The sequence below is a fragment of the Mandrillus leucophaeus genome, unplaced genomic scaffold (genome assembly GCF_000951045.1).
Source record: "Mandrillus leucophaeus isolate KB7577 unplaced genomic scaffold, Mleu.le_1.0 Scaffold166, whole genome shotgun sequence".
Classification (NCBI taxonomy): Eukaryota; Metazoa; Chordata; class Mammalia; order Primates; family Cercopithecidae; genus Mandrillus; species Mandrillus leucophaeus.
The window spans coordinates 1,647,208-1,665,629 of record NW_012101654.1 but is presented as its reverse complement, the minus strand read 5'-3'; the positions used below and the strand labels follow the sequence as shown (position 1 = coordinate 1,665,629).

Genomic DNA, 18,422 nt, shown 5'->3' with positions numbered 1-18,422 from the left:
TATAAAAAAATGAGCCAGACATGGTGGTGCATGCCTGTAGTCCCAGCTACTCAAGAGGCTAAGGCAGAAGAATGGCGTGAACCTGGGAGGCGGAGGTTGCAGTGAGCGCAGATCGCGCCACTGTACTCCAGCCCGGGTGACAGAGCGAGACTCCGTCTCAAAAAAAGAAAAAAGAAAAACGTTGAGAGGATATAAAGTGTTCCTACCACAAAAATGGTTAACTATGTGAGGTAATGTATACGTTAATTAGCTAGATGTATTCATTCTACAATGTAGTATATATACTTCAAAACATCACATTGTATACAGTAAAGACATACAGTTTTACCTCTCAATTTACAAAGAAAGTGGAAAAAAAAAGTATGAAAAGAGTCGTTTCAATAGAATAGTTGAAACAAATGTCTGGATAGAGTAAATTCAAGGGACACTAGCAAGTGGAGAGTACCAGAAAAGAGAAAAACAGGCTGATTTTGGTCAAGAAAGGTGTTTTTGTTTCGTTTTGTTTTGTTTGGGGTGGGAGAAATGATGGCATGTTTAAATGGCAATGGGAAGGACGGAGAAACGGATGGTGTGGGGGAAAAACCAAGAACTTGAGTGGACCAGGGGCACGGGGCAGCCTTCCAGAGGAACAAGGAGATTTCTGGCAGAGTGTGTACATCACAGAAGGCAGACGTGATAGGCAGACCCAGGCTGGCTGGTACCTGTAAGTTCTCCTAATTGCTTGTGTTGATTTCTTCAATGAAACAGGAAGCAGCCTCACTAGCTCAGAGTGAGGAGCAGGGCTTAAGCCTTTTGGGTTTGAAGACAGAGGGGGATTTGAAATAGCCTTAGGGAAATGCAAAGTTACAAGGCAAGGATGATCTCACATCAGTGGTCACCAACTCAAAGGAATAGCAGGGTCTTCCCTCCCTCTTTCCCCATCCCACTCACTGGGCATGAAGCTGTATTCCATCAGGCTTGCATAAATAGGTTTATAAGATGGGGCTGGCAAGTATTTAAGAGTACATGCAGGAGAGTGAGGGCAAGTATAATGATGGGCTTGGAATTTTAGTTGGGTAAGGAAGAAAGTGATGACAGGAGGGGCATGAGAAACAGTTAAAAAAAAAAAAAAGGATTGACTGACTATTTCATTTAGTTTGAAGAACTGAGCCACTATTTTAAATATTTTGATCAATAGAGACATTGAGAGCATCTATCTGCTATACCACTGAAACGGGTAATTCCTTACATTGTATAATAGGTAACGTGGAATCCTTTACACAACATTTAAGAATATTATATATGTGCTCCATGCTTATGTAGACAATTTAGAAAATACAAATAAGGCAAAGGAAAAGAAATCTTTACTTTCTTACCAGTTTTTACTATGTATTTGTATTTTATTTACAAATTTATAACATTTCCAGACTTTTGGGTAACTTACCTTTTCTTTTTACCAACTCTGTGAGCATGTTATTTAAAGTGGTCTTCTATACTTTCATTTCTATAATTACTTGTGTGGTGACTGAGCCATGGGCTCTCTGCCTGCTGGTGGTTTTGAGCTGTTCGTCCCACAGATCTGTAGCAGCCTCATTTGCACCTATGGAGTCCATGGCTACCACACACCCAGGCACAAGCCTCTGACTCCCTCACAAGCCATCTAATGGAGAAGAGCCTGAGCATTTACTTAAGAGAAACACAAACGTGTTATAGGCGGCTTTCTGTCCTTTCCTACCTCTTCCCAGTACACTCAGGGCATTATACTCATGGTTGAAATTGTATACATAGGTAACTCACTTTACGTCTGAATTTCAGAACCATTAAGGACATATATAACACATGTAGTGACGGGATTTCAAGGGAGCAGTTAGTTGTCACAGGGACACAGAAATGCATTTAAACAGTGGCTGTAGGGTAGGAATGCTAGCTTATCTTGCAAAGTGTAAGAGTGAGTGATAGAAAAGATCAGCATGCCACAGCCCACACTACTTTCAAAAGTGCCAACATTCGGGTATATTTAAAAACAAAGCAAAAAAAAAAAAAAAAAAGCTAATTATTTAGCTGAGTCCAGAACGCAACACCGTTTTGCAAATAAGAACAAGGTGTTCTTAAAATCATCTTATGACATAATAAATCTTCCAGAAACAAAGCCATCAAGTATATTGAGGGAAGATTATACTTTATTTTGCACAGAACTTTGCCTACAGTTGCTCACCATTTCAAAAGACGACATCACCACTGACAACCCTGTTTGAGACATCTGAGTTGCCAATACAACATTCCTGCATCAATCTCATTTTGTAGCTGTCAAGTTCACAGCGATCACACATATACATCAAGCATCTATTTCACAAGTCTTCCAAAGTAGTATGCCTAAACGTTTGCTTAATCAAGCATACAATATTACAGACTTCTTTCTTTTCATTTTCCATATACACTCAGTGCATTATTCTAATTTTGTTTAAAATTTTGTGTGTGGAGAGTTCACATTATCTAAGAACTTTATTTTAAAAGAATAAGGGAGACACTAGAAAAGTTTGATTCAAAACAATGAGAAGGTATTATCTATATGTTCTAAATGATCTATCATAAATATTACATATTGGTATGGTTTCCAATTGTATAAAGGATACCAAAGAAACAACTAGAAAATATGAAACTACCAGTTCCAGCAGTATGGCGGATTAGATGCTCTAAATAGCTATCGATTGAAAAACCCGAAATAGTGGATAAAACACCTTTTCTAACCCTTTTTAAATGAATCCCAGACTTGCCATAAATGTGAGTGACACGAAGAACACCCAGAGAGCAAACTGAGAACAGAGAAACCAAGACAGCGGTAGAAGCTGACTTTTGCTATAGAGTCTAACTTTCCCTTTGATGACTATACGAGGAACAGGGAAAGGAGAGGAAGTCCAGGGCCTGCCAAAAGGGAGTAAAATACAAGACAATACCTCTCAGTTAAATTAAGGACCAAGAAGGGCTATACCCATCATTTAAGAGCTTGCAAACCCACTAAACAGAAAAGAGAAATACCTTTCTTGAACTTGATATGCTGAGATAGGAGGACTTTTTAAAGTGGCTCCTTTAAGAAACAAGCAACCACAAGCTAACCATCACCAGGGTATCCGGTCAAAATTAACACTTCATGGTGCGGTCTACAAAACCTCAAGAAGATATTTCATTTAGAACGGCTCCAGAGACCATCATCACCTAAACCCTCTAATCAATCTTAACTTCACTGTTGTGGGACGACCAAACATTATGCTCCATCTGATACAATAAACCCACAGCATTGCCTCTGAAGCATCCAGAAGAAGTCAGTCAGAAATGATGGATAACAACCACCCCAAACCCAGAGGCCTAGGGTCACCAGCATGTGTTGTGCTCACCAATGTAGTTTGTGAGGAATCTGGACAGCGTACAAAGGGAAGCTTTATCTGTCCATCACAATGTCTCTTCAGCCTCAGCTGTAGCTGATGGTCACAAGAAAGGCGGGGGCTAGAACCACCTGGAGGCTCTTCACTCAAAAGGAGGATCACAGACCCATCCTGTGAACAAGAGCAGGCCTAAAATGTTGGGAACATAATTTACAATGACCACAGACAAAATGTTAATCTTCAAGCCTGTGGATCTAACTTGCAATGTATAGGAAACAGATGAGCAAGTTAAGCCACATCAAGAGAAAACAAGCAGACAAAGTCATTCCACAGGACAGCTGACCCAGGATTTTCAAGATGTCAAAGCACAAATTTGGGGGAGGAGAAACTGTCCTAGATAAAAAGGCTTCAGAACCAAATCAATGTAGTAAATCTTGTTTAAATTTTGCTTGAAACAAATTATATAGAAGGGTATTCTGAAGACAACTGGGGTTATCTGAACATGGTTAGGTATGTAGACAAGTGGAATTATATTTAATTTAATAAGATGTGACAGCGCTGCTGTTATATAAGAAACACCCTTGTCCAGACACAGTGACTCCCGCCTGTAATCCCAGCACTTTGGGAGGCTGAGATGGGCAGATCACGAGGTCAGGAGATCAAGACCATCCTGGCCAACATCGTGAAACCCCATCTCTACTAAAAACACAAAAATTAGCCAGGCGCGGTGGTGCACACCTGTAGTCCCAGGTACTCGGGGCTGAGGCAGGAGAATTGCTTGAATTCAGGAGGCAGAGGCTGCAGTGAGCCAAGATTGCACCATTGCACTCCAGGCTGCGCGACAGAGAGAGACTCTGTCTCAAAAAAAAAAAAAAAAGAAAAAGAAAACGAAGAAAAAAAAGAAATGCCCTTACATTTCATACACACATACAGAACGATTTTGCAGAGAAAAGTTGTATCTGTGACTTAAAATACTTTGAAGAAAGTCGGAAGAGGAGGAAAAGATGAGACAGGGAAGCAAATGTGGTAAAATATTGGTAATATTAAAACCAGGTGAGGGCATAGGAGTGGTCATTATGTCATTCTGTGTATCTGTATATTAAGAATCTTCTTGTAATAAAACTTTCACAAAATCAAACACAAAACATTGTTTGAGAGGACTGGTACCCATTGGCAACTGGCAAAAGCAAAGACCCATCAATCCTTCTGAGGAAACAGAATGCAAACCCAGGCCCCAATAAAACTGTCTTCAAAAAATATAAGGAATGAAGAAAAAGAAAAAAATTCTAGAACTAAAAGAAAACAAAAATGATGCATATCAAAATTTGAAAGATTCAGCCAAAGCAGTACTTAAGAGAAAAAATTTTAGTCTCATATTTAGCTTCATCAACAAAAAAGGTTCAAATAAGCATTCACTTGAGTGGGGGTGGGGGAGGAAGAACAGCAAAATAAACATTAATAAAGGAGAAAGCAAGACGTAATCAAGGTGAGAAAAGAACTTCATTAAGTTTGTTTACAAGGACACACAATAGAGACAATAAAGACCAAGTCACTTTGGAAAGGGTTTTATCAAGAATAAAAGATGAAAAACCATTATGAATTAAAATGCCTTAACTCTGGATGGTACAAAGATTAAAGTAATAAAGACTATTACGAACTTTATGTTAATAAAGTTGAAAAATTATATGAAATAGACAAATTCTTATACATAGGAATATATATGGCAATACTCACACAAGAAGAAATTTTTAACTTGAATATGCCTATATTGACAAAAGAAATGAAATCAAAAATTTTAAATAGCTGCGCACAGTAGTTCATGCCTGTAATCCCAGCACTTTGGGAGACCAAGGCAGGAGGATCACTTGAGGCCAAGAGTTTGAGACCAGCCTGGGCAACAGAACAAGACCTCGTCTCTACTAAAGTTAAAAAATCAGAGATAAGACAAAAGGTAAAAATCAAAAGCTACACAACCCTTTATAGCTTTATAAACACTTTTACCATTCAGAGAACAGATAACAACACAAACTCTTTTAGTAAATTAAAAAAGGGACTCACCTTTTTTTTTTTGAGACAGTCTTGCTCTGTCGCCCAGGCTACAGTGCAGTGGTGCGACCTTGACTCACCGCAACCTCTGCCTCCCAGGTTCAAGCAATTCTCGTGCCTCAACCTCCCAAGCAGCTGGGATAACAGGTGTGTGCCAATACACCTGGTTAATGTTTTTTGCATTTTTAATAGAGATGGGATTTCACCATGTTGACCAGGCTGGTCTCAAACTCCTGACCTCAGGTGATCTGCCCTCCCAAAGTGATGGAATTACAGGTGTGAGCCACCACGCCTGGCCTCCAATTCATTTTCAAAGCTCAAAAAGTACAGATACCAAAACCTAACAAGGAGAATTACAGTTCAATCTAATTCATGAATTTCTGATTCAAGAAATCTAAAACGAATGTTAGTAAACTGAATCCAGTGATGAATAAAAATGATAATATATCATGAAGCTATGTTTATTATAGAATGCAAGTTTTGTTTGATACTTAAAAGGTAATTTATCTCAAAAACAGATTATAAGTAAAATCAAAGTGATCATCTCGATACCTACAAAAAAGACAGAAGATAAAATTCAGTATCCACTCATGAAAAAATCTCTTCGCAAACTAGAAAAGAAGGTAACTTCCTTAGCCCAACAGTGGACAGCTACAAAAAGACAGGGAAAAGAGAAAAGAAAGAAAAGAAAGGGGAAACACTGTATTAAAGGATGAAATGCTGGAAGCCTTCATTTAATCAGGGATAACACAGGAATGGCCAGATGTTTCAAAGAATGCGTACAAAGGAGCCAGTCTGCAGAAAGGCAAAAAAGTAGGAAGGCAGTGATTTTTTAAAGTTTTATTTTAATGAAAAAAAGCTCAGATTTCGCAAATCACTGGAAGTAGCAGAATTCACAAGAATTTAAAAGGTGGCTGGACACACAGACACAGAAAGTTAATATACAAAGTCTGTTACAATTGTATACAACAGTAACAATGAGAAAATGTAATCTTTTAAAGGATACAATTTACAATAGTAACAAAAAATAAGGTACATAGGAATAATGCTAACAAAAGCAATACAGCAGCCATTTTTTGAAGAATATTATAAAATAAATTGAAAAGTACCTGAACAAGTGGAGAGACGGAAAGCTATTCCACGCAGGAGCGGCAGGGATGGTGGAGTGGAAATGTGCGAAGGCAAGCAAAGGAAAACCAGACAGAAGAGCAAGCAGACTGCACAGTTCCTACAGCACAGCAACAGTGCCTGAAACAACAGGCGCCTAGGGCCACTTGTTGACGACAAAAATGACAAACCATCCCCGCTTCTTTTTCTAAGTGGCTGGTGCTTTTTTTTTTTTTTTTTTTTTTTGAGAGAGACGGAGTCTCACTCTGTCGTCTAGTTTCTTTTTGCTTTTCATGATTATTCTTGATTTTAAAGGGAATGTTTCCAATATTTTCCTATTTAGGATGGTGCTTTTTTTTTTTTTTTTTTTTTGAGATGGAGTTTCGCTCTTGTTGCCCAGGCTGGAGTGCAATGGCGCGACCTCAGCTCATCACAACCTCCGCCTCCCGGGTTCAAGCGATTCTTCTGCCTCAGCCTCCCGAGTAGCTGGGATTACAGACACGCTTCCACGCCTGGCTAATTTTGTATTTTTAGTAGAGACAGGGTTTTTCCATGTTGGTCAGGCTGGTCTCGAACTCCCGACCTCAGGTGATCCGCCCGCCTTGGCCTCCCAAAGTGCTGGGATTACAGGCATGTGGTGACTGGTGCTTCTTTACCAATGACAACCCTGCCCCACTTCAATCCTCCTGTCTCCTAGATAAAAATTAAAATACCTAATCACAAAAGTAGCCCCAGCTTCTTGAGAGCAGCCAGTTGAGGACCACCCCTCAAGATGCCACCCCCTCTTAGACTCATCTAACACACACCCCAACCCTCCTACAGCCCCACCTCCCCGTTTCCACAGTGCTCCTGGGGCTCCTCAGGACCGCATCCTCCCTGGCCTGCAGCCACCTGAGCTAAACAAACCCATCTTTTTATTACAGGGATATTTCTCATCTTTGGTCAGCGGGCTCCAAAAACGAAAAAGCTATTCAAGTAAAGTGCTTCTGCGTGTCTTATCGTTATTCTTTTCCAAGTACCCTGTTTCACAGAAGATCCCATTATAACAATAACAAAAGATAAAATTCTTAGAACATAGCGTGATAAAAAAGAAAAAGTTTATGTGAAAAAATAAGCACATACAAATAGCAAAAGGAAAAAGAAAACCAACAACTGAAAAAGAAGGATAATGAGGATATACTACCCCTATCAGATACTAAAAGACAATAAACATACAGTACTAATGCACTAATAGAAGAACCAATGGAAAATAACAGAAATCCCAAAATGACCCCAAACACCATACACCTAAGGAAATTCAGTTAATGATTTTACTGGCATCTCCAGTTGATGGGGAAAGATAGTTGCAATGGTTAATTTTACACGTGATCTTGGAAGGTACTGTAAGTGAAATTAACAATTTCAACTGGAGACTCTGAGAATAACAGATTGCTCTCCATAATGTAGGTGGGCCTTATCCATTTAGTTTGAAGGCCTAACTAGAATCAAAAGACCAGCCCCATCTAAGCAAGAAGGAATTACCCAGCAAGCTGCCTCTGACTTCATCAGACCATCGGCTCACCACCTGCCAGCCCATACTGCAGGTTTCGGAAATGAAAACTCCGTAAGCATATGAGCCAATTCCTTATAATAAATCTCCGTGTGTGTGTGTGTGTGTGTGTGTGTGTATTTGTGTGTCCACGCACGTGCACGTATGAGCACAATTGATTCTATTCTATTATTCTACTCTATTGATTCTGCCTCTGGAGCTAATAACTCATATTACAGACAAAGGCCCAGTCTCCCTAATATACAAAGGGTTTTTAAAATTATTTTTAAAGACCAACAACTGAAGAGAGAAAATTCAAAATAAAAATATATAAATTTACAGTTCCGGAGAAAGGAAACACAAATGCTTAATACACAGGACAACACTCAACATTACTCATAACAAGATAAATGTACACTAAAACTGTATGCTTAGAAAAAGAAGTGTTTCAGATTTTGGGATATTTGCATATACACAAACGAGATATCTTAGAGACGGAATCTAAGACTAAACATGAAATTCATTATGTTTCAAATGTGTCTTACATATATGGCCTGAAGGCAATTTTATGCAATATTTTAAAATAATTGTGCAACTGAAACGATGTTTTACATGTGTTTTGAGTGTGACCCATCACATGAGGTCAGGTATGGAATTTTCCACTTGCGGGGTCATGTTGGCACCCAGAAAGTTTCAGATTTTATAGCATTTCATATTTCAGACATTGGGATTTAGAATGCTCAATATGTACCAGATTGGCAAAAATCCAGAAACTTTGTAAAATCACGCTACTAACACATATGTAGGAAGAGTCCTCTCACGTGCAGATAGGAGTGTGAATTGGCTACAACCTGCAATACCCACTGGGAATGCAAATGCACACACCCTTTGCCCAGCACTGTGGCTTCCCGAATTCATCCTGCAGATATTACTGCCCGCTTATGAAATGACACCCACACAAAGTTTAGCATGGCATCATTGTTTCAATTCAAATAACCAGCACTAATCTAAATGTTCCTCAAAAAGAACTGGTTAAATATATCATGGTGTGTCCATAAAATGTAATGAAGCTATAAAAAAAAAGGAGGGACTGCTGTATGTGCTCCTTTGGAAAGATCTCCAGAAAATATATCTAAGTGAGTAAAGAAGGGGATGAGAAAAAAAAATACATGGAAGAAGGCATATAGTATATACTATATATACACCATCATTTGTGTAAAAATAGGGTGAAAAATAAAAATACGGTGTTGTGCTTCTTGATATAAAGAAACTCAAAAAACATACAATAAACTATAAATGGTCATCCAGTCAAGAACAGGGGTGGTGACGTGGGCAGAGGGAACTAAGATGGGAAGAGACTTTTCTCAGAATCCCTTCCTTGTACTTTTTATTTTTTGAAACCAATGAATGTATTGATTAGCCAAAATATTAAACATATGAAAAATATTGAAGACACAATATGAGGTATCTTGATGGAACCCTAAAATTACCATCTGTATCAATCGCATTAACAAGACACTACGTACTACTAATACTTGCTAACTGACTGTCTTATGCAAAAGCAAGAGATTACGTAAACCACATTTGAAAACAAAAGGAAAGACTGCATAAAGAAATGTTCTGGTCGTTATGAAATACTGGCTGGTTAAACTAAATATGGTTGTTTCTTAAGTTTTTAAAGGTATGTGAATTCAGTGTTATTAAGATTTAGCTTGATTTTGATAATATTTTAATGGTAATTTTTACTTTGTTTCAGGATAGATTATTTAGGTTTTGGAGGTGCTAAATATATCTATAATGCCAGGTATCATTTTTTTGAAAAACTTTCCAAATCTATCTGGCCATCCAACTCCCTAAAATCCAAGACTGTTCCTGTCGAAGCAGACCATCCGATGCGGGCACCTAAACGTCTCCAACTTTCACCTCTCTACCCCACAATGAATATAACTCAGACATTTTATAGTTAGGGAGTACGAACCCAAGAACAAATTTCCAATGTATTCTGAGCAATGTTTGGTTTTATTCAGAATATGCAAAAATTACTACAATTACATTAAAAAGGCATGGTTATAGAATATATCTTACCATACAATTTATTGTATTCAAATCAATAAAATAATGATAGTAATAATCAAAGCATAAGATAGACTGAAACTAAGCACATTAAAATAATATTCATTAAGATTTTACCTGTAGGACGCTTTAAATATTTAAATATGAAAGATATTAAATAACTAATTGCCATGTGCTAGAAGTCATCAGTGAATAGTTTTTAAAGGAAGTAAATTTTGAGCTTGGTCTTGAAGAAAATGACAGGCATTCAGAATCCTTAATCAAACTGGTTTTATGATCAGAGATTCATTTCAGCATACTACAGTCAAATGAGTAATATAATTTATCTATTGAGTCCTTAAATTTTGATGACACGACAAAACACTCTGGGTCTACAGATATGTTCAATAAGGCTCTGAAAGCCCCTTGAAAAAGGTTATAACTTTATCAAAACTCCAGATACCAGCCTCTCTCATCTAAAAAGAAATTATATTAAAGTGTTTTAAAATTTTCATACACTTTAATAAAAGATTTGACCAGGTAACTATGAAATGATGTACATTCCTACTGCTACAAACCCCATATGTTACCACATTTTTTTTGCGACAGAGTCTTGCTCTGTTGCAAGGCTGGCATGAAGTAGAGCGATCCCAGCTCACTGCAACCTCCACCTCCTGGGTTCAAGCTTTTAAAAACATGTATGTGAAAACAAGACTGTACTGGGTCTCAAATCCTAGCTGCTGTTTTAACATGTTTTGCTTAAAGTCATAAACTCTGTTCAGAATTCTCTGGTAAGTCACATGGAAGTGGACTCCAACAAACCCAAGAAAATATTTAAGAAACCAGCCAAACTGATTAAAATTAAGCTCCATAAATTTATTTCTATTGCTTAATATCCACGATCTATTCAAGCCACAAAAGAAGTCCTTCAAAAAGGAAAAAGTCGACGCTACGTGTCCATCTTCTCTTTGCTACCTCACCACACAAAAGAGAAGGAAGAAAGTATTAAAGTGGAAAACTATATATATGTGTGTGTGTGTGTGTATATATATATATATATATATATATATATATTTTTTTTTTTTTTTTTTTTTTTTTTTTTTTAGACAGAGTGTCTCGCTCAGTCGTCCAGGCTGGAGTGCAGTGGCGCGATCTTGGCTCACTGCAAGCTCCACCTCCTGGGTTCAAGCCATTCTCCCGCCTCAGCCTCCTGAGTAGCTGGGACTACAGGCACCCACAACCACACCCGGCTAATTTTTTGTATTTTTAGTAGAGACGGGGTTTCACCATGTTAGCCAGGATGGTCTCGATCTCCTGACCTCGTGATCCACCCGCCTCATCCTCCCAAAGTGCTGGGATTATAGGCTTGAGCCACCACACCCGGTCGGAAAATTTTATTTTGATGCTTATGATTGGATGTGCTATGAACATTTTATCTGGATTCAGAGTAAAAGTCCCTCACTCACTGCTCCTTTTCATGTCACTCATTAGTGACAGTCTCTAAAACATAAGGAAACTGAATCATTTTATCACATAACATATATACTATTTTTCTAAAAATTCTGTAAACTGAAATATATAACCCAATAACCTAAAAGAGTATTTTAAACTAGAAACTGCTTGACATAGTTAAAGTACATGATTCCAATTAGTATTTTAATATATTGCAACTGAAGTGAATATCTACTTATAAGCGAGTTTAAAGAGAATAACACAGTCAAAGGCAACAATGTTTTCACACAGTAACACTTACCATTAAAACAAAACAAAACAAAACAAAGGTCAAGATAAAAATACCATGCATGTGCCAACTACAAGGATTAAATGATTGATAAAATCCTTCTCCTGAATAAGCCTTAACAAAGTGGCAGAGTGCTTTCTTGAACGGTTCAGAACACAAATGACAGGGAACAAGTAATGACTGATAACTTCCTGCTGCCACTAACCAATAATGCAAACAGCTATTAAACCAGTCATTCTTCTCACCCTCCAATCTCAGAAGGGGAAAAGACAGAGGGAGAGATGGGGTTAAATTAGGTTATAGTTGTGCATTTTCTCAAAACTAATTTTTTTTCCACTGAGAATATAATTTTTAATAAAGGACAGGAAGATGTTTCAGAACCGGGTCTGCCTCGGTGGAGAAAACAGGGCCCTGCGGGCCAGTGCGCTGTGCTCACCTGCTGCGGCTGGTACCTCTGCTGGGACTGGGACGGCAGATACTGCGCCTGGGGCGGGAGGTGTGGGGGCTGCGGCTGCTGGCTGTAATATGGCTGTTGGCCCTGTTGGCAGTAACCACTCACACCTTGCTGTCCATACTGAGGAGGCATCTGTCAAAAAGTCAAGCAAAGCAAATAAGTCAAAATGTGCAATTAAATGAAATTGAATATGGTTTCAATTCGGCAACATGAAGGGGGTTCTCTGCTAAGCAACTAAACTCAGTATTTGTAATCCTCTCTTCATTAGACAAACTGACATGCTGCTTTCTATTAACATACTATCAATGAAGTCAAAAGGCAATCTGACTTTGCCTTTAAAAACCATCATATTCTATCAGATAGAAACTATTGAATAATACCATAAAGACGGAGTAGGGAGGAAGTGCTAAATACTGAGACTAAAAAATAGCCTCTACTAAGAAAGAGACGCATGATATGAAATCCACTCCCACGTAACAGTGAAAATTAAAATGAACTCAAATAGTCCAGGTTAACTCAGTAATACTTTATAGGAGGCTTGTGGTTGGGAATGCTTTATTATGGTATATGTTTGTTTCTAAGTTCAGAATAAAAAAGTCAGAATATACCAACTGCCTTTACAGCACATACATACCAGTTAAATTATCAATTTTATTTACTATTTTTGCTAAGGATGGCATTTTCTTAGTTGATAAAACAGGTAACAATGTAAAGCAAGGCATATGACAGTGTAAATACCAGAGGTATAGACAAAAATGGCCTCAACCAATCTTCTCCATCTCTAATTTACATCAGCCTAAAAATGCCTGAAAGCATCGTTTAGAGGAAAATCCTTCCTCATGCAGTAAATACACCATGGATAGTATTTTTGAATTTTTTAAAATGAGAAATCTATTGCCTCTTTCTGTAATTTCAAGAGAGAGCAGGAAAGGAAAAGAAAAACAAGATATCAGGACAGCAAAATGTACTCTAGAGACAAGAATGGCACAGTCATTTTGTTTCATACCACAATACGGCCCATTGGAGAACTTCAAGAACTGGAGCCCCATAGGCAGACACACTTACGAAATTAATGATGAGCACCAGATACGCACCTAAAACCCAACCCCACTATAGAAACGCTGAATGAGGACACAGATGAAATGGTAAAAGATGAAAGGAGTAAAACCCTTAGCCTCTCAGAAAAATCAGCACAGTAATTCCTAACACATACAATGGGGTAAAAGGGGGAAAAAAATGAAAAAGTTAAAGTTCCTATATTTCTTTCAATCCAATCCAGATTATTTTCAACATCTACCAAAAAGGATGAGAATAAATGTGACCACAATGTCTCACAGTACCTCTCATCACACAGAGCCTAAGTTGTTGGAGCAGAAAAGTCTGCATTGAAAGCCATTTAACAGCACAGTTGAATTTTTTGCTTTTATTTATTTTACAGCTTGATATCTCATAATGAATGTATGTCCCTGCCACAAGCCAAGCCAACGAATTTCCATAAAATACAACTCCACATGCTAGAATACCATATACCACTACAACACACATCCTTCCGTTCAACACCCATATGTTTGATTTGATATCTAATACTATATTTCACACAAGCATCTTTGCAGTTTGATTTAAAGCAGTTAGGATAACACTTCTGCCAGTGTTAAAATGACTGTAAAGCTCAGTCAACACAGCCAGCAACTCCCCTATGAATTGCGCTTTAATATGTTGACTTTCTGGTTACAGAAACCCTCACACACAATATGGAAGTGTTGTTTGGGGAGGGGGCGCTGTTTTCTAAGCAAGACAACAACAGGACAGATTGCAGGAACCCACTAACACTAGAGCAGCCACAAGCTGACTAGAATTTTTTACTACCTAGTCCAGCTCCAGGAAGTTTGGGTGCAGGGTGTGGGGCAAGGAGGAGGATAGGTGGGCACAGCAGAAATCTTCAATGGAGCAACCGCCTACAGAACTGAGCAAACTGAGACCTGGGTGCCCTCAAATATGCTCCTCCACAATTAAAACCAATTTGCTCTCCTTTCAGACACATGGCTCATTCATCCATTTAGGACCAACTTCACTGGCACCCACCTTCTGCGAGCCTGGGCTGAGGAAATCTGGAACAGCACAGAGGGGCTCTCCCTGAGACCTGGGGCCCGGTGCCAACCAACTGGACCCGGTCAGCTGTCCTTCAACGGGAGCCGTGACGGGACGGATTGCTCAACTCTAGTTTACCCAAAGAATCTTTGGGTTCGAAATACATGGACTCTAAGTCCAATTCCCTTTGCACGTGAGTTGTGTGAAAAAAAAAAAAAAAAAATATATATATATATATATACACACACACACACACACACACACACACACACATATATATATATTTTTTTTGAGACAGAGTGTCTCGCTCAGTCGCCCAGGCTGGAGTACAGTGGCGCGATCTTGGCTCACTGCAAGCTCCACCTCCTGGGTTCAAGCCATTCTCCCGCCTCAGCCTCCTGAGTAGCTGGGACTACAGGCACCCACAACCACACCCGGCTAATTTTTTGTATTTTTAGTAGAGACGGGGTTTCACCGTGTTAGCCAGGATGGTCTCGATCTTCTGACCTCGTGATCCACCCGCCTCATCCTCCCAAAGTGCTGGGATTATAGGCTTGAGCCACCGCACCCGGTCGGAAAATTTTATTTTGATGCTTATGATTGGATGTGCTATGAACATTTTATCTGGATTCAGAGTAAGACTCTGGATTCAGAGTCAATCACATGACTCTGCCTTACATCTCCAACTGCCTTCCCAAGTTATGCGGATGCCCTGCCCAGTCCCACCTGGAAGTCTATACAGGTGCCATTAAGATTTATTAAACTAGAAGTTGTAGTGCTGTCTGTAAAATATTAATTATTTCCTAAATGTTACCTTTAAAAACCAGTTTCTCAATTAGAATACCCCAGCTGACTGAAGCTGAAGTCTAACTCTTTTTTGTTTGTTTGTTTGTTTGTTTAAGACAGAATTTTACTCTTGTTGCCCAGGCTGGAGTGCAATGGAGTGATCTCAGCTCACCAAAACCTCCGCCTCTCAAGTTCAAGCGATTCTCCTGCCTCAACCTCCCGAGTGGCTGGGATTACAGTCATGCACCACCATGCCCGGCTAATTTTGTATTTTTAGTAGAGACAGGGTTTCTCCATGCTGGTCAGGCTGGTCTCGAACTCCCAAACTCAGGTGATCTGCCCATGTCAGCGTCCCAAAGTGCTGGGATTACAGATGTGAGTCACCATGCCCGGCCTAAAATCTAACTCTTTAATGATCACTATTGTTTGTGTGTTAATGCATTCAGATGCAAGGCTTTGAAAGATCTAATATATACTATTCAGACTTCTGAAACTAAATAGCATTATGAAACACAAATCAACAGGCTGCCCCATAAGACATGGAAGGCCCTAGAGCCTTCTGCTGGATGCTGCAGACAACAGCTCCTCTGATTTCTGGTGTCTGGGTGGCTGTCCCTCTCCTCAAAGGCCATCAGAGCACGCCAGCACTGCTCACCACTCAAGCTCAATCCCCACCCGAACCCCGTTAGGCTTCTAATGTGCTGAGGACCAAGACACCCACACACGCTGCCCGCACAATGAGGGCCCAAAGGACCAATCCGTGAGGAAAGCACCTGAGCTTCACTGTCCCAAGTTTTGCAAACCCTATTCTGATTGCTGAGAGTTTTTAAATCGTTTAGTTCTTAACCATATGCAGGATAACTAAGATAACCAGACGGTTGCATGCAAGTGACATGCAATCAACAGTTACTGAGTGCCAGCCAGCAGTTGCTGGGAGCTGGGGACACAGAGCACTGGTAGCTGAGGCAGCCCTCCCTCCCCAGTCTAACCCTAACCATGGTCATTCTCCTGCCTTGAAAAACCTGATCTTATCACAGGGGAGACTGATTTAGTTATGTACTGAAACCCTTAACTACGTGTTCACGTTTTTGCTGTCTGTCCTCATCACTAGAATATAAGCTCCTGGAAGAGGATCTGAGCGTCAACAAATACCTATTGAATGGTAAGTACTGTTCGATGATTACTAAAGCAAGCTATTATTATATGAAAAATTTTAATGAATCAAGGAACACATTATAATATGGAGATCTCTTGACTACCCAAATCTGACACACATGTTCAGCTTCATCTACAGCCACTGAACGGTACGCTAACAGCACAGTGTCCTTGGACAAAAACCGCTGGCCCACAGAAGTCCTGACTGTCCAGCGCATGCTTTGCCTCGAACACAGTTCTAACAATACATATATATTTTGAACCTGCAAAACTGAACTAAATGGAGATCTTTAAAAAAATGCCTCGGATCAGAACATTTCCATTTGTTATTTAAAAATAAGAATCTGGTGGGGCACGGTGGCTAAAGCTTATAATCCCAGCACTTTGGGAGGCCAGGGTAGGCAGATTACCTGAGGTCAGGAGTTCCAAACCAGCCTGGGCAACATGGCGAAACCCCGTCTCTACTAAAAATACAAAAATTAGCCAGGCATGGTGGCACACACCTGTAATCCCAGCTACTAGGGAGGCTGAGGCAGGAAAATCACTTGAACCTGGGAGGTGGAGGTCACAGTGAGTCGAGATCGCTCCAGTGCACTCCAGCCTGGGCAACAGAGCAAGACTCTGTCTCAAATAAGAAGAAGAAGAAGAAAAAGAATTTGCTTCACTCATTTCTAAATAAAGACCTTTAAGACATGAACAAACACAACAAAAAAAAATTTACAGCTAAAAATGATTCACTTAAATATTTATTTTAGAAAATTAACCCAATAAAGAACACAAGTACTACCTTCCACATTTCTGTATCATGTTAGATATGAAGGGTCAGGACTCATTTTTCATTTCACCATACCCTGAACTTTTGGCTCATCCTCCAAAATTAATGAAATGACCAAAGGTTACCCTCTCTCCCTTTTTCCTTCTAAAGAAGTTTGGTTTTGTTTGGTTTTGTTTGAGATGGAGTCTCACTCTGTTGCCAGGCTGGAGTGCAGTGGCGTGATCTCAGTTCACTGCAACCTTTGCCTCCTGGGTTCAAGTGCTGCCTCAGCCTCCCGAGTAGCTGGGACTACAGGTGCCCGCCATCATGCCCAGGTAATTTTTGTATTTTTAGTAGAGATGGGGTTTCACCATGTAGGCCAGGATGGTATCAATCTCTTGACCTTGTAATCCGCCCGCCTCGGCCTCCCAAAGTGCTGAGATTACAGGTGTGAGCCGCCGCGTACATTGTTTTTTTTTTAATTAATTAATTTATTATTATTATTACTACTTTTGAGACGGAGTTTTGTTCTTGTTGCCCAGGCTAGAGTGCAGTTGTGTGATCTCAGCTCACTGCAACCTCTGCCTCCCGGATTCAGGCGATTCTCCTGTCTCAGCCTCCCAAGTAGCTGGGATTATAGGTGCGTGACACCACGCCCAGCTAATTTACGTATTGTTAGCAGAGACAGGTTTCATCATATTGGTCAGGCTGGTCTCGAACTTCCGACCTCAGGTGATCCACCTGCCGTGGCCTCCCAAAATGGTGGGATTAGACGCATGAGCTACTGCGCCCGGCCTTAAGAAGTTTTGGAGAGCAGCTTCCTACCAGGTTTAAAGGTACACTGACCCCACGACCCAGCCATGTACCTTGTAAGTATACACCCACGAACATGCATGTTCCAGGAAGGATATTCAATGCAGTCCTGTCTACTACAATTGACAGAAGAGGACAAAATCTAACTCTAGGACAGGAGGTAAATTGGCAAAGTTAACTTTGCTATAGGCACACAATTAAATGTATACAGGAGTAAAAAGGAAGGAGTAAGACATCACACATCAAAATGGTTCAAAACTAAAAAATACAATGTTGAGTTTAAAAAGAAAGCAACAAAGAGTTAATGCAGTAGCATACCATTTGTATAAAATTTTAATACATAAGATATTAGTGTATACTGTTTATAAACATACATATAGCAAAAGTATAGAAACACGCATTGAAAAGGATTGGGGATGATGGGGCGTGGCTTCAGCCGTGCTTTGTTCCTTTACAAAAAGAAAGGTGTGAAGCAAATTGGGTAAAATGTTATTTTTATACCTGTATATAATTTTATATACATATATTTATATATATAT

General features: G+C 39.6%; 1 protein-coding gene across 1 annotated transcript in view; it reads right to left on the bottom strand.

Annotated features, from left to right (window-relative positions):
• Positions 1-18,422, bottom strand: part of ARID1B (AT rich interactive domain 1B (SWI1-like)) — a 423,627-nt gene that overhangs the window by 339,395 nt on the left and 65,810 nt on the right. The window contains exon 2 of the mRNA XM_011976438.1: positions 12,270-12,419. Within this exon, the coding sequence (XP_011831828.1) occupies positions 12,270-12,419 (150 nt within the window). The remainder of the gene's footprint in view (positions 1-12,269; positions 12,420-18,422) is intronic.